This window comes from Bactrocera tryoni, chromosome 1 (assembly GCF_016617805.1).
Source record: "Bactrocera tryoni isolate S06 chromosome 1, CSIRO_BtryS06_freeze2, whole genome shotgun sequence".
Classification (NCBI taxonomy): Eukaryota; Metazoa; Arthropoda; class Insecta; order Diptera; family Tephritidae; genus Bactrocera; species Bactrocera tryoni.
This window is the reverse complement of record NC_052499.1, coordinates 12,646,501-12,671,722: the sequence shown is the minus strand read 5'-3', so window position 1 is coordinate 12,671,722 and position 25,222 is coordinate 12,646,501. Positions and strand designations below refer to the sequence as shown.

General features: G+C 35.9%; 1 protein-coding gene across 1 annotated transcript in view; it reads left to right on the top strand.

Moving 5' to 3' along the window:
* The first annotated feature begins 15,120 nt into the window (after nt 1–15,120).
* LOC120768256 (serine-rich adhesin for platelets) overlaps nt 15,121–25,222 on the top strand; it is a 30,929-nt gene continuing 20,827 nt past the window's right edge. Inside the window, exon 1 of the mRNA XM_040094853.1 lies at nt 15,121–16,692. Coding sequence (XP_039950787.1) covers nt 15,213–16,692 — 1,480 coding nt within the window. The 5' untranslated portion in view covers nt 15,121–15,212. The remainder of the gene's footprint in view (nt 16,693–25,222) is intronic.

Genomic DNA, 25,222 nt, shown 5'->3' with positions numbered 1-25,222 from the left:
AAAAACTTACAACAAAAATGCGCTGACCGCTTGGTCAACTGCTGTCGTCCTCCCATTGAGTCCCGCGCTCTATTTGAATATTGTTTAATTATTCCTATTCGTCATTGCAAAATTACTGCATTTAAGGCGTTGGCTGTCACACCACCACCCGCAATTGGAGGGAGTGAGGCACGAGGCCTACGCAAATAAATTAAATATTTACTCATAGCGCGTGTCTGGTAATTTAACTAATAACTTAGCTATGCACTGGCGGCTGGCTGGTAGAAACTAAACTCACTTTGCATGCTTAATATAATATACGAAAAGGCAAAAAAAATATATAAAATTTACTTTGAAATTTTAAAGCCATGTTCATACATGTTGTCTGAGGAACATTTTGCGTGTGTTGTTCGAGTTTTTGTTTTTTTTTTTTGATTGTAATAATTCAGTTTGATTCATTTCGGTTAGTGTATTATTTCAACTCGTCTAAATAATATTTTTTTGGTTTTTTTTTATAAACTTAGTTTACAATATTAGCAGTATTTTTATATGTTCATTCATTCAGCAACTTTAATAAATGATAAACGGGGATATAAGCACTTTTTGAAGCAAATTTGATTTGGTTGCTAGAGTCTCCAGATATGAGAAAAGATATCATTAAAAAAATTGAAAGTCGTAATCAGATATAATAATATACATATATACATATGTATATAAATAATAATAATATATATATGTACATATATAAATATATATAACCATTTTATAACGAAAACACTAATTTATTTCAAAATGAGTGTATGATAACCAATATATAACGATTTTATAACCAAAACTCAAATTTTGTTTCAATATTAGTGGTTTGTATGATATAGTTTTTCCTTCGCTTGTAAACTTATGAAAAGTGATGTTACGTTATTTTGCCCTTTAGTGGCGATATGTAATCTCGTATTTAATAACATACATTTTTTCAATGAAAATGTTTTAAGCATTTCTATCAGTCGCTTGTTTGATTTGATATTCATCTGTTAGCGTACTTTTGCGCCAATAACTGTGGAACGCCGCCTTGCTTCTGGCACTGGCGCAAATTGAAAATACTGTCTGCTATTGCCTCAGCCCACCGTATATACGCTATTTTTGTTCTTTTTCGCATAGTCAGCAATTTTCACACACACATATTCACAAGTGTATATGTTTGCTGTGAATCTTCAACATATGTACATCCGTCACACATTTGGCGTTAGAGCACAGTTTTTAATCAAAACTTTTCACAAATCCACTTTTAAGCAAATATGTATGTACATATGCATATATATACATAGCATTTAGTTACGCCGTTACATCTGTCAATATGGTAAATCAATTGTGAGTCTATATAGCAGTCTTTGGTTGACGCACTGTGTTACGCCTCACTTGGCAATGTAGCCGAAATTCCAATCAGACGTAAAAAAGTTGAAAAGTGAATAAAATATGGCACTTTATTGACTAGGCCAATGGGAAATGCTTAGTTTGACAACTATTTGTATAAAGCAACAACAATTTTTGTTGTAGCTTAAATGAATTTGAATAGTTGCATGCAATTTAATTTGGCAGATTTTTGTGTCTGCTGAAAGTTGAACCTAAAAATATTTCAATAAAAATGTCAATATACATACATACATACTACATACAAATACATTACGCTTTTTTACAAAGCTAATTCGCCTTTGAACTTGCTTGCTTTACATATTTTTACTATTAATTCGTTTATTTGCTCTCATTCAATTTATTTATTGATGGAAAACAGAAAACAATGGAATAAAATTTTAATAATTGCCGATAAAATTATTACCGGCGACATATGCGTCATTTCGCAATCGAATTCTGCGTCATTTATGAGTCAATAATTGTTTACTCTCATATTTACAGCCGCCTACACTTTTATCTCTTAATTTCCGACGCAATTTTGCGCCAGCAGCAGCTATAATAATTTGTAAATTATAAATAATAATATAAGTGAGTTAAAAATTATGCATAAATCAAGAGATTAATTGTAAATTTCATTAATATTGTATTAATGTGTATAAATAACTGCCTTATGACTATTAAATAGTGTGGGCGAAATATACGCAGATATTGCTTAAAGTTCTTTGGGACATAAAAACATACGATTCACAAAACTTCTCACTCTATCTCATACATTTTTTTTTTATCTACGGATGCATGGTTTCACGTTTTCGCATTAAAGCATATGTTCATTTTGTGATCGTTATTTGTAATCTAATCAATGTTTGACAAGCGGAATATTGCAAAAAAACTTTTTTAATAATCTCATGTTTTGTTGTCATCAAATAAAATACAAACAAAATTGAACATAACTTTGACGTTTGAGGTGTTCTCTCAACGATGTTATCACAGTCCACTTTTAAATTTACATCGACAAGAACTGGATCTCTTCACATCTCTTTGAGCTAAGTACGATACTTTTGGAACAAAACCAGCTTCCGATGCTATACTTCTATCACTATTTTCGGCCTCTGCCTCTGACCTATTTCTGAGCATTCATTGCGCGTTCACAAGCAAGCAATTAACCAGCGTTCAGCCATAATTAATTCAGCGATCGAATAAAGCCGCCACATTTTGCCCGCAAAATGTTTTCACTAAACTTGAAGTGGCTTTTTTTGGGATATTACAGGAGCGCAACAATTCGTCGCGTCTTTTTTTGGTATGACACCATTACGATGTAAAATTTTGCACATTTAAAATGATCGACAACTCGTATTGTTTGTCAACCAGTTGCAGCAAACTGAAACTGAGTCAAAGACATTTAAGCGAAAATTGAAAAAAAAAAACAAAAAGCGGGGGAAAATAGAAATATTGATACTCGAGCACAACAATGCTCTCGCAATATAAAAACATCACACCTTGCTCAGTTGCTTACCGTCATCTACCGAGCTCTTTGCCACAACCCTGAGATGTAAGATAACTCATTAACTGACATACAGCACGAGCTTTGCACTCTTAGTAAGCACATCTTCGCCGACTAAGCCATCCCTAAAGACACCGCCGCCGGTCTGCCTCCTCATATACTTCAAGGCGCCGCACACTCAAAGAGCCAAGTGACTGCAATGGTCGACTAATAAAATGTAAGCGAGCGCTGTCAAACCAAATATGCATTACTCATTGTGGAGCGCTGAGCGCAAGAGCGCATTTGTGATGTTTTGCTATTGCTTGCTTGTTGAAAAAGTAAACATTTTACTCTACTTTACTTCCACTTCCATTTATAGTTTACTGTAGGTAGCGTTCGCTTGCCAGACTCGCGTTGTTGAGTTCGAGTTTCGAGATGGCTGCACGTAAAAGGTAAGATTTGAGTCACTCGTCTGAGCTGATCGGTCAAATGCTCCGCCGCCGGTAGGTTGATCGTTCGCTCTACATGTGTGCGGCGCGGCTGATCGATCGGTAGGTTGGTCGGTCGGTCATTTAGCGGCATTTGAGAGTGCCAACCGACCGGTTGTTATGCTGGTGGTTTAGCTTTAGACTTTGCTTGCTAACTCGAAAGGTGCGCTGCCGTACTGGACGCCTTGGTTAGCTATTTGGTTGGTTGCTTGCTTATTTCGGTTACTGTTTAAGTCTCAGTCGATTTTGAAGCTCGTGCGCGTCGCGATAGTATTGCATTCGCAAACGGAACGCAATTACAGCAAACAACTGAAGTGTTGCACTCAAACTAATTGTATGAGTACTATAATTATGGTTTTATAGGCGTCAAGTGCTAAAAAATATATGAAATTGAAACTACAATGCGCTTCAATTAAACCGATTTGGAAATGATCGTATGTTGCGCGTGAAAATATGTGTAGATGAAATGTGTGAAGTTAGTCATATTTGAAAAACCGAAAATTATTACGAAAATTTTGACACTATTTTGTACAAATTGTGTCAAGAATATGCGCTGTGTAGAGTTCAAAGATTTCTGGAAATATAAAATCGAAATTCGCTTTTCGATAACAACTGCAAAGGGAATATTCTCAACTGCACCGGTTTTTGTTACATTTCTAATGATTGTTTCACTTGTTTTTTAACAGCGACGATTATTTAAGGTTGTAGGGACTGGAGAAAAAGATTCTCTTTGTTTGTGGAGTAAAGTCTTTTTTGCTTTGCTTGTGTATTTTTTTTTTTTTTTGTGTATGTACATACATATATTCTAGTTCATCTCATCACTTATCAATTGACTATATAATTAGAGTTGTTTTTGTGACCTAAAACTAAATTCATCTTGAGTTTTGGTCAAATGTAGTGAAAAATATTCGACTAAAATTTTATACCATTGAAATTAATATATTTTACAAGTGCATGGCGTCGTTTCTTCGGGACGTAAAAATAGAAACAAACTCACAATCTCAATATATAAAAAATAAGCAATCGCGATGAATCTGTAACGGTTAAAGATATTCCGGTCCAAGTTTAAAAAACTATAGACAATTTCAGCTGAGTTAATAGACCCAAATTACATTAAAATGAATTGAAACTTATCTAGATTTGATTGGATTTCTCCAACAATGTGCCGTTTTTGTTCTCACTTAAATAATCGCTATATAATTTTTGGGGTATTATACCGGCTTGACTGTATTTATACATACATATGTATTTTTCTTCCCAATGTTAAAAAAAATCGTGATGAAAATGTACTATTTTTTACATTTTTTTTAGTAATACTTCAAATATTAAGGGGGAGAAAGGTTTTCATGGTAAAAAAATGGTCTTTTTTGCGAATTAATAGTACTTCTTAAATATGGATTGAGTAATTTTATTCGGACCTTTCAAACTTTGTACATATTTTTGACATAGAAAATACCTCCCCCCATTTTTTTAATTTTTGCCTTTTTACAAATAGGTCGCCAAAATTTTTTAAATGAAAAAAAAAAAAAAAAATATCTGGGAACGATGGGGGAAGATTTGATTATAATTTGACTAATTTTTTTCTTGACTTTTTATTTTCGGATAATTTCCAGCCGAGTTATGGTGAACGCCGGTGTTTTTTCTCAAGACGTTCTGCGAGAAGCTTTCTTACCGGCTTATGCTTCAATATTTCTGCATGAAAAAATTACCCTAGTTTGTCAAAAGTTTATTCTATAATGTACAAAAGGTCCGAATAAAATACTCAATCCATATTTAAGAAATAAATACGCAAAAAATGTTTTTCTTACCTTACAATAATTTTCGGACACCCTGTATTATTCGAATCGATTTTTTTATTCTTCAACACCTCAGAAAAATATTAATTATTTATATCAAAAAAAATATTCCGATACTATTTAAAATTAATTCCTTCTTCCTTATATTTACTCCATATGGTATAGTATATACACATACATATGTATGGTATGTGTGTATATTCCTTTATTTATTTATTTAATTTATTTTCAAGTTGCCGTTATAGTTTTACCACGCTTGGATTAGTCATTCTCATACTTTTGTGGCGTGTTCTTTTTTTTTTTTGTTAATATATCGTTTTTTGCAAACAACAACGAAGCAAACGGGTTTTCACCAGCTGTTACCTGATGGCCCACCACTTTTCCAGTTATACACCTCCCCTTTGCGCGCACTCTCCACCTTTTCCGAGCTTCCAGCTTTGTACAACTATTTTGTTTTTTTTTTGCAACTCACCTCTCAACTTTTCTTGTTGCAACTTTCTTGTGGCCACAGCCACAGTTGTTGCACGTCACGTTGCGCTAGCAATTACAGCTAACTCTTGACAAATTTGTTGCTTTCCAAACGAAAAAACTGAAAAAAATTAATATTAGTCGTAAAAAAACAAAGAAATACGAATGAAATCCTCAGCAGCATTTGCCGTGAGCTCGCTATGTGTTTGAATGCAACACTCATTGCACCCCGCCATTTTTAGCGGCAAGTGAAAGTCTAGCAATCATTATGGACTTTGGCATGCCTTCAACGTCGATATTACTGCGCTGTGCATTTTGTAGTATTCAATGAATTTCTTCCAATACTTTTTTTTGATTTCTTCACTTTGCCAAAGCAACAATCGGTAGAGGGGAGTTACACGAATTTTACATTGTGCCTCAGCGGTCAGAGGCTTCAAGCTACGTTCCCGCAAAGCTTTTTGTTTTTCAATTACATATTTGCATACACACACACACATACTATATGTATGTATACGAATCTGGTAGTTATAAATGTAGGCTTTTGCGGCGGCGCCACCACCAACAGTTTAATAAACAATTTGCAGCGCCAACTATGCGCCGAGCATTTTAAATATGTTTTTCTTACTCTAAACGCTTTTTGTTTGAATGTTTGCTGCTAATGATCGTCTGCAGTGGCTTTGCGCTGTGACTCTACCATTTGCCGCAATCGCCGTTGGGTTGGCAGCGTTTTCGGTTTGCGTGTCATCTTGAATTTGCGCCATTGCTTTCGATTGTTTTGTCATACTTATCTGTCATAGATTTAGCGAGCAATTATCTTATTATATAGCCAATAATGCGGAAAGTCTATCAATGCATAAAACAACAGTGATTGGCTCTTTAAATGAAATGAAAATCTTATTTTCCTGCATATCATAGACATTTAACACACATTTCATTTGACATGAAGAAAAACAATTCAGGGCTTAGTTGCGATTTTCTTTCTAAAAAAGAGAATATGTTTCGAATGGTCCTTAAGACGGACTGGAAGATTCGAAGGTAAGAGTGTCTGATTTTCTTTGAACGGTTATGTAAGATGCTAGCTATCATCGTCTAAAAAATATTACGCAAGGCAATTTTCTCCCTTGTGTTCGATCCTTAATCTTTACTCAACTGCTTAGACTTTAATCAACTGTTTTTTTGTCTTATACTTACAATGGGCTGGCATCGAAAAGTACATTTAGTAAGAGAGCTTCCTCAGTACAACTTCTATAAATCATGCTTAGGTGACTCTGACGCCGCATTGTGATGTGATGTGGAAGTCACATAGTGACTTCAGGGAAGCTGGCTGCCAGTTGGCTCTATAAAAAAGACAGGCATCGTACCTGAGCAGTGCTTAGGTGACTCTGACCACGCGTTGTAATGTGATTTGGAAGTCAAAAGCTGACTTTCAGCTGGCCTTATAAAAGAAGGCAGGCATCGTGCCTGACCAGTGCTTAGGTGACTCTGACGGCGCTTTGTAATGTGATTTGGAAGTCAGAAGCTGACTTCAGGGGAAGCTGGCTGCCAGCTGGCCTTATAAAAGAAGGCAGGCTTCGTGCCTGACCAGTACTTAGGTGACTCTGACGGCGCGATGTAATGTGATTAGAAAGGCAGAAGCTGATTTCAGGGGAAGCTGACTTCCAGCTGGCCCTATAAAAGAAGGCAGGCATCGTGCCTGACCAATGCTTAGGTTGCTCTAACGCCGCGTTCTGTTGTGATTTGGAAGTCAGAAGCTGACTTCAGATTAAGTTGGCTGCCAACTGGCTTTATTAAAAAAAAAGGCAAGCATCGTGTCTGAGCAGTGCTTAGGTGACTCTGACGGCGCTTTGTAATGTGATTTGGAAGTCAGAAGCTGATTTCAGGGGAAGCTGACTTCCAGCTGGCCCTATAAAAGAAGGCAGGCATCGTGCTTGACCAATGCTTAGGTTGCTCTAACACCGCGTACTGATGTGATTTGTAAGTGAGAAGCTGACTTCAGGTTAAGTTGGCTGTCAACTGGCTTTATTAAAAGAAAGGCAAGCATCGTGTCTGAGCAGTGCTTAGGTGACTATGACGGCGATTTGTAATGTGATTTGGAAGTCAGAAGCTGACTTCAGGGGAAGCTGGCTGCCAGCTGGCCCTATAAAAGAAGGCAGGCATCGTGCCTGACCAATGCTTAGGTTGCTCTAACGCCGCGTTCTGATGTGATTTGGAAGTCAGAAGCTGACTTCAGGTTAAGTTGGCTGCCAACTGGCTTTATTAAAAGAAAGGCAAGCATCGTGTCTGAGCAGTGCTTGGGTGACTCTGACGGCGCTTTGTAATGCGATTTGGAAGTCAGAAGCTGACTTCAGAGGAAAAAAAGAAGGCAGGCATCGTGCCTGACCAGTGCTTAGGTGACTCTGACGCCGCGTTGTGATGTGATTTGAAAGGCAGAAGCTGATTTCAGGGGAAGCTGACTTCCAGCTGGCCCTATAAAAGAAGGCAGGCATCGTGCCTGACCAATGCTTAGGTTGCTCTAACGCCGCGTTCTGTTGTGATTTGGAAGTCAGAAGCTGACTTCAGATTAAGTTGGCTGCCAACTGGCTTTATTAAAAAAAAAGGCAAGCATCGTGTCTGAGCAGTGCTTAGGTGACTCTGACGGCGCTTTGTAATGCGATTTGGAAGTCAGAAGCTGACTTCAGAGGAAAAAAAGAAGGCAGGCTTCGTGCCTGACCAGTGCTTAGGTGACTCTGACGCCGCGTTGTGATGTGATTTGGAAGTCAGAAGCTGACTTTTTTTTATAAAAATCAAATAATTTTATTTTGCAAAAGTTAACTTTTTAACATACAGACGTAAATTTAATTTTGTCGTGCCTGCAACAATACTTTCACTGTTCCAGCGGACTGCTCAGCTGACAGCCAGACGTTCGTCAAAACGAAAAACTGTTTCAGCCGGGAAAAAAAGATAACAATTCAACAAATGAAATCGGAGAAAACTAGTAACGTACGAATGCGCATGCGCAAACGTTACATATGCATAATAGTACGTTTTCTTAATGAAATATAGTGTAGGCTGCACATATCCTCCGGCAACAACTAACCAGTTGGTCTTCTTTTTGCTTTTCCGCTACTCCAACTTCACACTGGCCATTTGTTATTGTATTTTTTTACATTTTCACATCACTATTGTTATTATTTCCACGATCCCAACATGTCCGTCCATTTCACACCCAACGCTTTTTTGTAGTCGTCTGTTTTTTTCACATGCTAAATTTTTGCTAACTCGTGCTATTTAATAATCTCCACCTTCTGGTCACTTTTATGCCTTTCTGATTATTCACTTTTGATTAATTATCACTGCTTGTTTATTTTTTTCATATCTTTCGCTTCGTATTTCACTCTTTACCTCTGTTTTTCGCTTTTGGTATATTTCTTTCCTTGTTATTTAATCGGTTTCAAGCCCGTCTACCTTGTTTGTTCGCTCGTTGTGTGTCGAAATAAATTTTAAATAATTGTTTCTTGTCATGCATTTGTTAGAGTTGTTAAAAATATAATATTTTCCCACTTCTACTGAAAAATTATTGTAAAAACTTAACCACGCACCGGAACTTATTGCTAAACCTGAAAATCTCTTGTACTGATTATGCAATATTTCCACGTTACACTAAGTGGGCGTTGCACGTTATATTGTATGTACACCGGCTGCCGGAAATTGCGTTCTTTTTTCTAATATTAATATCCTTATCCGAATAAACTTCCTTTAATAAGCACAAAATGTATATGTATGTTCAAAATTAACGTCTGATCAAAATTTACCCGGACTGAGAAATAAAACACATTTACAGTTTTTTAATACAAATATTTATTATCGACTACAGTATAGACTTCTGAGCCAACACAATCGATATACATGTTATAAGTCTCGGCTGTTGTTTTGACTTGACTCGATTGGGATTTAATGCCTTCAGCAAATTTTGCCTCAATTTTGTTTCGATGACAATTTTGTGTAATTTGCTGGATTGTTAGACAGTTTCGACGTTATATTAATAAACCCACGTCTCGCCATCAATAATAATACGTTTGGCAACTGTAGAGTCCTCAGCTCCTTTGTCAGGTATCTCTATTGCGACCTCTACTCGTCGTCGGTTTTACAAAAGATTCAGGTGTTTTAGTATGATTTTTAGCATTGCCACGTTTTATACCTAAAACGTTAACTAAAATGTCTTAAGTCGATCCATTGCAGACGTCGAGATCGATTGCTATCTCTCTAATGTCAAAACAGCGGTTTTCAAGAACTTTTTCTTTAATTTTCGTTGTTATCGCCGCATATTTTAACACAGGTTTATGGACGACTCCCATGAGGCAAGTTTTCGTTGACTTCACAAACTTCACTCGTTGCTTTGCGCCACTGAAATACATGTGTTCTTGATAAAGTAGACTCTCTTAAACAATTTGCGAAGATTCCATTGGAAACACAAAATTTCAAGCAAAAAATCGCTGGACAAACATTTTGCATCATAATATACAAACAGCTGACACACACTAATTGGCAGGTGGAGATCAAGATCAAACTTTAAACAAAGTTGTACCAATGTTGCAAGATAATTGTATCAGTTTGCAGTCCGGGTCAAATTTGCCTTTTTTTGTATTATATATACAAAAATGACCGAAATTTTGCATACGAGCTACTTGGCTTTAAATTTTTTCTCCGTTGCCATTTTCAATATTAAAAAATTAAAAAATGTTTTTGAAAGTTATTATTAATTGATACAAAATTTATTTTGAATTTGTGAAATTAGTCCAGAAGGAAATTTTTTTACTAAAAAAGAAGACAATCGAAAACCTTTGAATATAGTTTTAACATCACTTCAACTAAGAAAAATGTAAAGTTGTTCATGATTCAATTACGGTAATTAACGTAGCAGCTTTTAATATGCGTTGCTTTGGAGTAAAGTTTTTCGCTTTTAACGGTATATTATGACTGCTCGTAATTTTTTACCTGTCTTAATTTTATGTGCCTACATACAAGTTATCTTCACTTACTTTAGTGCTTGTGCTATGTTTGAATTTATGCATTGTTTTTTTATACCTTTAGGCAATCTTGCATAAATATTTACAATTGGCAAATTTGATTAATATATACATTACACCTGAAATATATATGTATGTACATATGTGAGGAATTTCTTGGAAAATAACTACCTTTTTGAATGCATATTTTTGATTTTCATAATTTTCGTGCAATTTTACTCGAATTCTTCCATATAATTAAAAGTCATGAATGGGATAATTTACTTATATTCTTATGGAGTGTATTTACTTTACACTTAATCCTTGCATAATATATGAAATTTCTGTGCGTTCTGCAAAAAAAGGCTGTCATTGCGGCTTTGCATGTAGAATGTTTTGAAAAATAACAACTGCCGTATTTATAATTCAAAAGTGAAGAGATAATTAGTTTTGAACATGATGTAGAGCCATAAAATCAGACAATTTTTGAAATTCCTAACATTTTTCCTTCCAAAGCTTCGTAGGTTTTTGACAATGAGGTTAAATGTGGTAAAAATACAGAATTCCAAAATATGATTCAAGATTTATTATGTGCTAATTTAGAAAGCACATTTTGTTCCATTATTCGTGACCAGAGCGAAATGAGAAAAATAAAGACAATGAAGTTTTCTCTGTGATCAAACATTGTTAACGCTAATCTTAATTTATTTATAACATTCGTTTTGCAAAAGAATTTCCCACAAACTGATTTAGTTTGCTTGTGACGTTTCCATTGAATTTGAAGGCAAGCCCGATTCCCATTGACTTCCGTGCCAAAAAATGCACGCATCGAATAAAATACATATTAATGTACTTGTATGTATGCTTAAAGCGTGTATATTAGGGTGGGTCAAAAAAAGCGATTATTTTTTTCGCTTGGTATTCTGAAAAATTAGTTGATAGACACCTCTAAAAAAGGGTCTCCAAGTAAAATAAAATGGTCTGTATAATTTTTCGATTAAGTTAAGCGCTTACGTTATATTCATCGTCTCGTCAAAAATCAAAAAAAAAAGCGCAAAATAAAAAATAAATTATATAAACAAAAAATAAAAAATAAGTGGCCAGATTTGTAGAGCAGAAGGCTATGAGCTTTGCAATAAATTTTTTTTTTTTTCATTGAGTTATAAAATTCAAAAGACAAAAACAAATTTGTTTTAAAATAGTCAAACTTCAACCGTTAATGTCTTTGAAACAGTTAAGTTTACGAAAAAAATGTCGAGCATTCAATTACCTATGAAATCTATGAAACGAAAAAATTTTTCCAGCGGTTGGAAGCGGTTGATAATGAGAAAGAAAAAAGAAAATGGTTCGCGTTACAATCAAGAGCTCATACTTGGAAAGCCTTTTTAGAGTAGTCTATCAACCCATATTTCCTGAATACAACGCGAAAAGAACATTTGCTTTTTTTACCCACCCTAATACCTATATACAATATGTATATCAATATAATGTGTACTTTGTGCACTCTTTTACATTCTACGCCAGTGGCAATGTTCTCATTTTTAATTATACTCTTTACACAATTTACAACGTCGATAGAATCGTGTTTTCCCAACCTAGAAAAACGGAAAATATCCAAATCCAACACGTACTGCACCTGAATTTTCAATTGTAATGCAATTACATATGTATTTACAAGTATATACGTGTGGATTCAAATATTTTATATACACATTCATATGCGTACATACATACAACGTGTTTATTTTGCCATCTTAGGTGTTCCAAAACGCTCTGGCATGAAAATCAACCCAGACTTGGGTGGGTATCATCCTAACGCTAGTAATGCAATACTATTTTGAAGCGTAATTTGAATGAATAATAATATATACATACATATGTATATATTTATATATGCGCCTGTGTATGTATAACAATTGCGCATGATCACATGAATACCAAAAAGACGAAAGCATTGGTTGGGTGACTCGTTGGCTGACTTGAATAGGCTAAAACTCACATAGTAATTGGCAGACAGACTTGCTTTATTTATATGTATGCGTTTGTAGTTGGATTTTTGTTTTATGTATATATATGTATTTGTTTGAACGAATTGCATGTAATCCAACGTTCGACGGAATCTCTGTAATTAAAAGAGAATTTCAAATTTTGCTCACATACATATTTTACTAATATACAGTAACGACAAATAGTTGAGCAGAGGAAAGAAATTGCTACGAAATTCAACTCTAGCAGCATTAGACTTGGAAAAAGTCTTTTTGCACTATAAGACATTAGACTCGGCTGTAAAATAAATAATTATTTGAGAATATTTCTACTAAAATAATGTTTTTGCGAGTAAATTTTTTTTATTTTAAATGCTTTTGTATAAAAAATGAAAGGCATATTTATACTACGTATTTACTGCATATATTTTTCTCGCTACATATGTATATACATACATATGTATGTTTGCACTTACTACGCTTCACTCTGCTGTAAATGTTGTTTGCTTTGCTTGATTTCCTTTACTTTTACTATAATTCAGTAGATTTTGAATTTGGAATTTTATCATATAGTAAACTGTGCATATATGTACATATATTTATGTATATGTGTATGTGTACGGAAAGCAAAAATAAATTAGTTCATGCCTTTGTTCAGTGCCCGTGCTTTTATTGCCAAAAAGTCGTATATATTTACTATATACACACACATCCAAAAATACCTAGGCATGCACTTGCTATAGCGTCTGTACGCCAGGGCGTATGTGGAACAAACTATTCTCATAATAAACCTTTTTATTCGTCGATTGGTTCATTTGTCGTCATTGTAAAGTTCGTACATTTCTCTAGGCTTGCCATCATGTTTCTCTGTGATTCTATTTTAGTTACAAACTTATAGAAATTGAATTTGGCGTTTTATTTCTTTTTGCCTTTTTATTTCTATTTTTGCAGAATCACTGCAAATAATGAAAATAGTAGTGGAAGTGGCGTTGAAATAGAATTGTCACTAATTGGCGCACTATAAATGTTGCTCTGCTCTGTTGTAACGAAAATTTTTGCTGACCATGTGTGGGAGTTCTGACTATGCATACACATATGCATGTGTGTATTCTTGTTTTTCTTTCGTTAAAACCTCAATTAAATGCATTGTGATGACTTTTATTTTACGGTCGCTTTATGCTTTGGCTTCAATGGCTATTTGCGGTTAAAAATCTCTTTATTTGCGTTAATTAAAGGCTTTTCTGCTCGTTTTTTGAATTTGTTACGAGTACAGCTCGACACATAGGTGATATTTTTCTCGACGAGAAAGTATTTGTTTTGTTTAAGTTCATAAAAGTATGACTTGAGGCAGATTTTCTTCAAATTCTTTGATAACTCACAAGCTTATGTAGTTATAGTTGAATAAAAGCAAGCATGTTTTAAAAATTAGTAAAATAGTAAACATTTTATACTTAAACAGTTGGTTTAGCTTAGTTTAAATTACAGCAGATGGGTGGTGTTATACTAGCGGTACTCCGATCAGGCTTAAAGATAAATTATAGATGTCCGCTAACAGTGGGTTCAGGGGATACCTTAATTATTTTTGTTAAACACTGCTTACGATATGTACTGTATATATGAATAAACTATGTGCAGATAACGCATAACGTCAGCAAATTCTGAGAAGTATTTCTAAACGATTCATAAAAATATATATCTATAATTATATTATATTATAATATATTTTTGGTTCCAAAATATAATATTTTATTCTTCCCGGAATTGTTATTGGAGTATCTGTACTTAGCCATACAACTTAAGCTGAGTGAAACCCTTTAAGAGAATTGAAATCGCTAGAGGTATTTGGTATTTTGAAGTATTAGCTTACTGTCTACTATAGGAGAGAATAATTAACAGAAATTGCAATCAAAATTATTCTTGGATCAGTTGAAAAAATTTCGGACTTATAAAACTGTACTCGTGTTATATTTTTTGTTCGCATATTCTTAGCACAATTTGCACAAAATGCTGCAGTAACAAATCGAAGGGATATGACAACAAAAACATAAATCTGTAAATGAAATTCCAAATCGAAGTATGTGCCTTGAGGTTGAAAAGATTAATATACTCGTAAAAGAAAATAAAAAACAGAAGTAGTAATAATAATAAACGCTAATGCGCAGAGCATAACATTTCGTATTTAACGGTGCATTTTTTTTTGGCAATTTTCCGTCGTCAGAATTGTAGCAGTCCATTTAGTTTGCGGTTTCCGCCTACAATCGGCTGTTGACCTTAATTTAGTGAATTGCTGCTAATATTTTTTTGTAATTGTTGTAGAGTTTGCTTCTTATATTGTGCCGCTAATCAAGAATGAAAATGTGACAGAAATAAAAAATTTAATTGACACCAGCAATATTATTGGCATATACATATGTATGAAGTGAAGCGAAATTATGGCTTTTCATTAGGGTACGTCTTAAAAGTGTTAGAATTTACAATTTCTTATTATTTTTTGAAAAAAAGTTTAAATGAAATAACTTGCTTAACAAGCTGCAAGCTTTACTATTTTATACATATATAAAAGGTCTGTGTTGCAGTTAATTCGCCGTATTTTCGCTAACTTTCTTAATTATGCCGCTTAAAACATGGTGACAACAATAAAAATCACTTGTGACGGTGTATTCATACAATCCAATTCGTATCTTACGCCTACAGCGTCTGGCAACGCTGTTGCGCATCATCGTACGCATACAAACAATATTGCGCAACATTTGCCCACGTCTCCAACATCGCTACCAACAACAACGACTGCAACATCGTTCGCCATTTGCAGCGACGATCAAAGCAACTCGGACACTAGTTCCAACGAGTGTGAACACCGATTGCGGCAGAGTTTCAGGCAAACAAACTCACCGAAAGTCGCACTCATATCGGCGACAATTAGCAGCTGCAACAACATACACAACAACACTGCATTTAACTCCTACTCCTCCAACACATCCTCATCCTCGTCGCATTCATCCAGCAACTCACAGAACTCCAACGCAACGCAGCGCCAACGACGTCAGCGGCGCAGTAATTCAACCAGTCCACGCGATTCATTCAAATACATTACGCCTGAAACTGTTAAGTCGATACCCCACGGCAAAGCGATAGATTCGCGTCGCCGTTACTATTACAGTGGCACAGGCGCCAGCGTCGCTGGCAGCAGCAACAGCAACATTTATTGGTGCAAACAGGCCCTCATCGGCAGCAGTGGTAAAGGCAGCGTTGGCAGTTATGAGCATGCTAATAGCGCACAGAAGCGTCGCGCACATACTGCTGAACACGTTACGTTGACCCGGAGCGCCAGTAGTATTACGCCCCATAAAGAGTTTCGAAACGCGCCCCCATCAACAACAGCAGCGACAGCGGCAGGTGTGGCCAAGGTGGTAGCGGTGCGACGAGAAAGCAATGAACAACCGTCGGACGGCGACAAAAATGACAACCAAAAAAGCAATAAAAACAGTAACCGTGACACATCACTTGCGGTTGCCGTCTGCGAAAAGGCGCACACAGACCTTTATTATAGCGCCAACAAACCACCAGTAAATAATAGCAATAATGAAGACACTCATGTTAACGGTGACGGTGGTGATGACACTCCAGTGAAAGCCGTAGCAAGGCAAAGTGACAACAACAGAAAAATCAACCAAAAAAATAAAAGCGCTAACTGCAGCGTGTATACTGCCAAAGTGAGTTCTTCTTCAAGTTCTATGCCCGACTGCACTACGTCGCGGAATTCAAATGCGAACTCCAAGCCGAAGGCGCATGTGAAATGTGTGTCAACGAAACGCGTATCGCCCAACGGTAGTGTGTCGTCCGCCGATACAACACGGCTCTTTAATTTCCTACGTGCAGCGCGTAAATTTTATCGTAGTGCCGCAAATGGTGATCTGGTAGATGGTAGTCAAAATTCCGCTGATATAGTGGATGGTGGGTGTGCGCAACAGCAGCAGTCAGAGCCGCTTAAGCGTCGTTCTTCTTTGGCGGCCATAAATGATCGGCTGGAGTTTGCAGATTATAATAAGTCATCAGCTGATGCTTTAAGCCAAATAACCGGACCTTTGAGTGACGATTGGTTTGGTTAGTATTATTAATTATTTCAATGTGTTAACAATCTATACGTTTGCATCTATATTTTAGCTTTCAAAGATTATGTCTCTAATCTCTTAAGTACTCCAACCGACTCTGCGAAATCGGATGAAATCGAGTGATAACCCCGCCCACTCCCTATATAACGGTTCCATTATAAACTACTAAAAACACGAGAAGCATTAAAATTTCACGTCTTGGATGATATAAGAGCAATTTATGTTTCGGTAAAAAGTCATATCTCAGAACCTACTCGAATAATATCGACCAAATTTTGGTATATAATGTTCCCTTCACAATCCTATGTTTCAATGCGAAAACAAACTATATCAGACAACAACCACGCCTACTTCCTATTTAACCGAATTTTAAATTCCATCTAATTCTTTCACTTTCCAGACTGCAAATCAAGCCAATGAATGTATCAGGATCCGAATACCATCTCTAGATACCGAATATGTGGATCAAAGTTCCATTTGAGAAATTTTTTATAGAAAATATCGGTCAATCTGAAAGATATATTTTAGAAATTCGGAGAAAATCCTTTTCTAATAATAATATGTCGAAAATGGGTTGAATCGGATCAATAATTACTTTAGTCCCCATAATAGAAATATGTATTTTCGAATTCCCAGTTAACTTTATACCGCTGCCTCACTATATGTCAACATTTTATAAATGTTACAGCTTTACGTGACAAATGAACAAAAAAATCGAATATACATTATTGCTCTTAACAAAACTGACTAATTTATTATAATTAGTAGAAAAACTTGTTTAAAAAAACTAACAATAACGATAAATAAACAACGCCTGGCCAACTCTCACTCTTAAGTTATAAAACGTTGCACTTTATCTTAATAAAAGGCAATATTCTGAGAAAAGAACACGCTACTGCCACAGCCCGGGCATAGGGCAGAATAAATGCAACATTTTGTACATTTTTTTGAAAAAAGAAAACAATGTTAGTATTGATCGACTTTTCATGTTTCTTTAAAATTAAAAAAAAAAAATTCAAACACGCAACCGATAATATGTTCTTTAAAATCAAATTACCTATTGTCAGAAAAATTCACTAAAAATTACTTTTTATGGATACTTAATATCGAATGAAATTCTCACGACTTGAACAGATACGCAAGTATCGACAAAAAAACAAAATTAAATTTCAATCATAGATTTCAATTCAGTATTATAGTACTTTTCTCTTCGGAAATTCTTAATACCGATTATTTGGGAATTACATTACACACTGACTTATGGAGGTGAAATATTTTCGTAATAGAACTTGTAATATAACTCATATAACAGTTAACTTATAACTGTTTGTAAATAGTAACATTTTTATCTTATTTATACCAAACTAGTTTATATATTTATATGCGTGTGTATGCTTGTCCTAAAAATGCAACGCAACTGCATGTCGTTGAAATATGCATCGTAAAAACCGATGTTATGTAATGCCATCACACACGTCACTCATTCCATCATACTTCCCATCAGTGGTCTGACTATTAATTTTAATTTTGCCTCCAAGCAAATGGTTTATACTTGTACAACTCCAGCTAATTATTGTGCCATAACACACGCAAATACCATACCGTAATTATTCATAAGCAGAAAGCAGTTATTTTTTGTCATTTGCGAGTTCATTAAGAAAGTCTCATGGTTATGAAAGTATTAAAGTTAAAAAAACTTATATTTTCTAAAAAAAATCGTCTATACAATTTTCTTGAATTTAAAATCGCGAAACATATATCATATGTATGTTATGTTGTCATAGTTCGGAGACATAAAACTATTGTTTTCTTCTCATTATCTATTCAAAATATATTATATACATATGAATAATATCCATTTTTTTCGTTTACCATGGTCGTCATCAAAAGGGGGGGTCTCTCATCCGAGACTGTTGAAAATTTTTCATAGGGTTTTTTTTACGTGGTGAGACCTTCTTCAAAGAACACTATAGAACATAACTGGTAGTCAGGTTGTTCGCAGAAATTTCGAATCGTTATTTGATATGTTATCATAGTTCATATCAAGATTAATTAGCTCAATAACTGCTTTAAAAGATTGCCTATATAGCAAACCTTAACCTGTGGGCAAAAAATAGTAAGACTTTCTGTGCTTCATGTCATATCAAAATAAACATTATCTCAAATGATTTTTCTGAGGTACATAAAGTGCGTTCGGCAATTTTTTCGATGAGTGAAATTATTCAACAAAGAAGTTTCATTAAATTTTGGGTGAGGATTCAAATTTCTGATGTCGAAACGTTCGAAGTGTTCAAAAAGGCCTTCGGCGATAATTGTTGTCGAGAGCAGGGTTTTTGATTGGTACAAATTAATCAAAGAGAGTCGAAAACGCGTTGACGACGAACCACGTCCAGGATCAATAGCAACTGATGATCAAAACGTCAATAAAATAAAGGAACTGGCGCTTGAGAATCGACGATTAACAGTCAGAGATCTTACTGGCATCGTTGTAATATCGGAAGAATCAGTGAAAACCATTTCCAAATATCATTTGGGCGTAGAAAAGTGAAAGCACGATTGATTCCAATATCACTCAATTTTTTCGAAAAACAGAGTTGCGTTAACGTCTTTGAAACAATGCTTTCCGACTACCAAGATGTCATGAAACGTATTATTACTGGCGATGAGTTTTGAATCTATGCTTACGACCCGAAAACAGAGGATCAATCGGCCGAATATCGTGGCAAAGGTGAGCCGAAATCGGAAAAAACCACGCCAAAGCAGGTGAAAAATCAAGGTTATGTACAGTTTTCTTCGACTATCGAGGTGTAATGCACTCCAAATTCCTTCCGATTAGCCAAACTGTCAACAGGAAATACTATTTGTGTATTATACGTACTTTGCGCGAAGCTGGAAGGAGGCCGGAATTATGGCCCGACAACTCTTGGATTTTTTCAGAACGATAATGCACCTTCGCATCCTGCCGTAACCATCGTATTCGCTTCATTTTGCTCCTTGTGACTTCTGGATATTCGGCAAACTCAAACGACCGTTCCGGGGAAACCGTCAATTGAAGACATTAAACGTGAAACTCTACGCGCGTTAAAGGCTGTCACAAGTGTTTTGGGTGACTACTTTGAGGGGCATGTCATAGATTTTGAAGAATTAGTAAAGCATTTTAAAATTATGAGGAAAGTCTTACTATTTTTTTTTCTCATAGTAGTGTATACGCACCGCTATACTGCACAGATGCAGCCAGTGAACACCACCAAACTATTTTTGTAAACCCCAAAGCATCACCGGTACTTATAAAAATATGCGTTCATACGCGCATATAGTACATACTGATATACATATATAAATTTTATACAACTAGGTGATTTTTGCATCTTATGTAGGTATTTATGCTTTTATTACTCACATGTGTGACAGTTTTTGCGTCAATTTAGTATCGTTTGACACACTCTTGCAATGAACAAAAGAGGAGAAACAACAAAGCAGCACACAAGTGGCAACAGTTGACTCGCATGCCACAATAATTGTCATATAAAATTGTACGCAATGCAAAACTTACATTTTTTCTGTACGCACTCGTCACCACAAGCGGTGCTATGGATGTCTCTGTAACATTTATAATGTTATGCCAACTCGCATGCAGTTCTATGCACATCTCCATGTGTGTGTGTGTGTATGTGCATTGTTTCGTTATTATTTGCAGTTCATTGGCTTTGTTGGTTTGATGGCTTCATCATCGATATCATCGACATAGTTGTTGTTGCTTTATTTACTGTAGATCTATTGCCATATGGTAGTTACCATAAATATGTACATATACATATAGTATTATATTTACATACATATATACAGCCGCTGTTTGTATTTCTGCAGTTGCTGTTGCAAGAGAAGCCAATCACCTCCCTGCTACTATTAAAATGACTTAGTTGTTTACCCAGTTATGACTAGTGACTTCTTCAATTACACCGTCATATCGCATATCATTGCTCGAGATTTAGTAATATGTTCATACTATATACATACATACATATGTGCATACGCATATATTAAGCGTTATGATTCTTTCTTTGATCTGTCGCTGATTTGACTTGACTTAGTTGTGCAACAGTGCGAATCGTCAATTGTTATGTGTTATATGCCACCTACTGACTACAATTATTATGCAAAAAATATAGTATGTATATATAGTATATAGTATGTTTAATAATACACAATAGTTGTTATAAAATTCCACATTATTTGATCTAAAGGGTATAGATCACTAACTATTAGAGTAAAAATATTGTCTCGGAGAACGTTGGAATTAATGTCATGATGTAAGAAAAACTTGTGTTAATAGTTTTGTAAATATTTACAGAACTTTTATATAAAACTCATAGTTTTTATTTTATTTTTTTCAAAGTATCCTCAATAGATGACCGTTTCATTTGACCTATTAAGTCGTTTCAAAAAAATTGTGTAAGTACTGTTGTACTTGAATTCGGAATTCAAATTAATGAATATTTTGTCTTCGTCGTTCGATCAAAACTACCGTTTTTTCACCAAACTAAACTATTTCTTGTGAATGAAGATCTTAATACTCGCCATTAACTAAAAATGGCACAATCTTGCATGATATATTGTATATGTATGTATATATATATTTACATATGTATATGTTAATAAAATATGAACTATAATACTAGTTAATAGAATTTTCGAACATTATTTATAAATTTTCTTTTTACTTTCTTTTCTTTACAGGTAAGCAATTGAGAGAAATGTAAAATCTAAGAAATTTACTAATTTATAGTTATTGGTATGTATTAATATGAATTTCTTCTTCTTTACTGGCCTAGACACCGCTTACGCGGTCATAGTCGAGTTAACAACAGGGGGTCTATTCTGAACTCGATTCGAAAATGTATTCTATTCGAAATTCGGATCTACTTTATCATTATGCGAAAGTTGTACCACCCTGTGCCAGAAAAAATACGTACAATATTCGTTTTTGCTTTCTACAACTCAAAAGCTAACGAATATTTTATTCGAAAATTGGCTTGAAAATCCGAAAATCGAGTTACAGAATATAAAAAATCCGAATTCGAGTAAATTGATTTTCGAATCGAGTTACAGAATAGGCCCCCAGCACGCCAATCGTTTCTTCTTTTCGCAATGTGGTGCCAATTGGAGATTCCAAGCGAAGTCAGACGCTCCTCCAACTGGTCTTTCCAACGGAGTGGAGGTCCTTTTCTTCCTCTGCTCCCCCCGGCGGGTACAGGGTCAAATACTTTCAGAGCTTGAATGTTTTCGTCCATTCTGACGACCTGACCTAGCTAGCGGAGCCGCTGTCTGTTAATTCTCTGAACTATGTCAATGGCGCCGTATATCTCATATAGCTCATCGTTCCATTGAATGCGATATTAGCTGTGGCTAACGCGCAAAGGACCATAAATCTTCCGCAAAACCTTTCTCTCGAAAACTCGTTACTGCGACTCATCAGATGTTGTCACCATCCATGCCTCGCAAGTGCGACAACTGTTTGTTTGCTGGCAGGAGATATTTGGTCTTGCCCTCGTTCACTGCCAGACCCATTTGCTTTGCTTCTTTACCCATTCTGGAAAAGGCAGAACTAAGGGCGCGATTGTTGAGGAAAATGATATCGATATCATCGGGTACGCGAGCAGCTGCTTCTGCAACTCGAATTATTTTCTCCACAAGCAGATTGAAGAAGCCGCACTGTGAATATCTGATCGGTTGTTGATTTTCCAGGTCTAAAGCCACACTGATAAGGTCCAATCAGTTTGTTGACGGTGGACTTTAATCTTTGACACAATAAGCTCGATAGAACCTTATATGCGATGTTTAGGAGGCTTATCCTACGATAGTTGTCGCAGATTGTGGAGTTTCCTTTTTTGTGGTTTGGGCAGAGCACACTTAAATTCCAATCGTCGGGTAAGCTTTCGTGCGACCATATTCTACAAAGAAGCTGATGAATGCTCTTTATCAGTTCCTCGCCGCTTTTTTGTTTTTCAGACGGGTAACGACATTCCACCTTCTTCATGGTCGGTCAATAGAACGTCCGCTCCATCATTATCGATTGGGAAAGGGTTCGCCATCTCCTAGTATTATGTGTTATGTGTCAGGCCAGCAGTTTTTTGAATTGACCTGTTATGTATAAATACATATAGTTGAAATATCTTTGAAATAACCTGAATGCAAAATAACGTATCATCAAAAAATTCAAAAATGAGTTTTTTACTGATTACGATTCACCACATCATACTACATAAGTGTCGCAAATTTTAAGCTTCTGCGATCAAAAATACCCAAGCTATATTAAAAATTCAAAAAAAAACGTATCATCAAGTGCTTGATTTCGTTAAACAAAATAACGTATCGTCACTCAAGTATGTATGTAAATATAATAGAGTGTTTTTTTATATCTAGCCTTCATTTATTGTTTATGTTTATTTTTAGTGATTAAGTTCAATGTGCGTTGGTTAGTTTAGGCTACATCGTTGATCGAACGTGGACTACTATATACATATATAGTATTTAGTCCTTTGTGAGACCATAGAAAAGAAGAACTCCTGTGGTCGAACTTATAAATTAACAAAACGCTTCCCGCTAGTTCGGTGGGATGTCTGAAGGTATGCGCCCCCAAGTGATTAAGTCCTGACCTCCCTAACGCAAGACAGCCAAGAAGGAAGTGTTGAGTTGTTTCCACCTAATCTTCTTCCATACAGCATCTGCAGATGGCGTCTGGTAGGATTCCCAGCCTTACTGCGTGGAAGCCAATAGGGCAATGGCGTGTTACAAGCCCCAAAACTAGGGAAAGGCTGCCTTACTGAGGGCAAAGAGATCACTAGATCTCATGCGAACGATCTTGGGACAAAAGACCTTTTCAACAGCGTATGTAAAAATTGTGGCCCAGCAGTAATAGAACAGGACACGGGAGCACAGATCCGATCCCATTCTACCGATAACGGTTCTAGGGTGCCTCTTCTTGCTAGCTCATGTTTCCTGCGATTCCGCTGTGGTCTGGCACTCATATCATTCTTATCACACCGCTTACGCGATTATAGCCGAGTTAACAACAGCGCGCCAGTCGTTTCTTCTTTTCGCTACGTGGCGCCAATTGGATATTCCAAGCGTAGCCAGGTCCTTCTCCACCTGGTCCTTCCAACGGAGTGGAGGTCTTCCTCTTCCGGCGGGTACAGCGTCGAATACTTTCAGAGCTGGAGTGTTTCCGTCCATTCGGACAACATGACCTAGCCAGCGTAGCCGCTGTCTTTTAATTCGCTGAACTATGTCCCGAAATGTCGTCGCATACTATATCTCGTACAGCTCATCGTTCCATCGAATGCGATATTCGCCGTGGCCAACGCGCAAAGGACCATAAATCTTTCGCAGAACTTTTCTCTCGAAAGCTCGCAACGTCGATTCATCAGTTGTTGACATCGTCCAAGCCTCTGCACCATATAGCAGGACGGGAATTATGAGTGACTTATAGAGTTTGGTTTTTGTTTGTCGAGAGAGGACTTTGCTTCTCAATTGCCTACTCAGTCCGAAGTAGCACCTGTTGGCAAGAGTTATCCTGCGTTGGATTTCTAGGCTGACATTGTTGGTGGTGTTTACGCTGGTTCCAAGATAGACGAAATTATCTACGACTTCAAAGTTATGACTGTCAACAGTGACGTGAGAGCCAAGTCGCGAATGCGACGACTGTTTGTTTGATGACAGGAGATATTTCGTCTTGCCCTCGTTCACTGCCAGACCCATTTTCTGTGCTTCCTTGTCCAGCCTGGAGAAAGCAGAACTAACGGCGCGGGTGTTGAGGCCGATGATATCAATATCATCATTTCTTATATAGAAAAACAAAATTGAAGAAATTGCTTGAAATTGTGTATTTCTAAGTCACGGTGTTTGTCCGCGATGGACTCCTAAACTACTGAACCGATTTTAGTAAAATTTAGCACACTTAGAAGATAGGATAGTAAGAATAATTCAAAAATAAAAAATACAGTGAAAGCTCTATTATAAGGACGCTCTATTAAGCGGGCATCTCTATTAACACACATTATTAATGTTTATTGAAGCACAATCTATTAAGCGGATAACGCTGTTAACTGAACAGAAAGGCTGGTAACCAGACATTGAAAAAGTAGTCTTGAATTCGTTATTTTTTCCAATGAATTTTATTTGTATGAACATATTCAAAATTAAAACTCAAGTACAATCCTTTGGATTCTTATACCGACAATAATATGTTTTCGCTTTTATTCGTAAATAAATTTTTTTACTGTATTGAATAGTTTATTATATGAATAATAGTATCAAATGTATACCACAGTAACGAGTGGTCGGATCCACTATTATACATATACTATAAATATGTACATATTTTTGAGACATGGTTAGCAAAGGCAACTATCACCGATAACGCAAAGCGCAAAACGACTTATGAAATATTTTTTGCCATCCTTCAATATTTTTTTTGATTCATCAAAGCCATTGCAATCAATTTTGTCTAAGATCTTTCTATG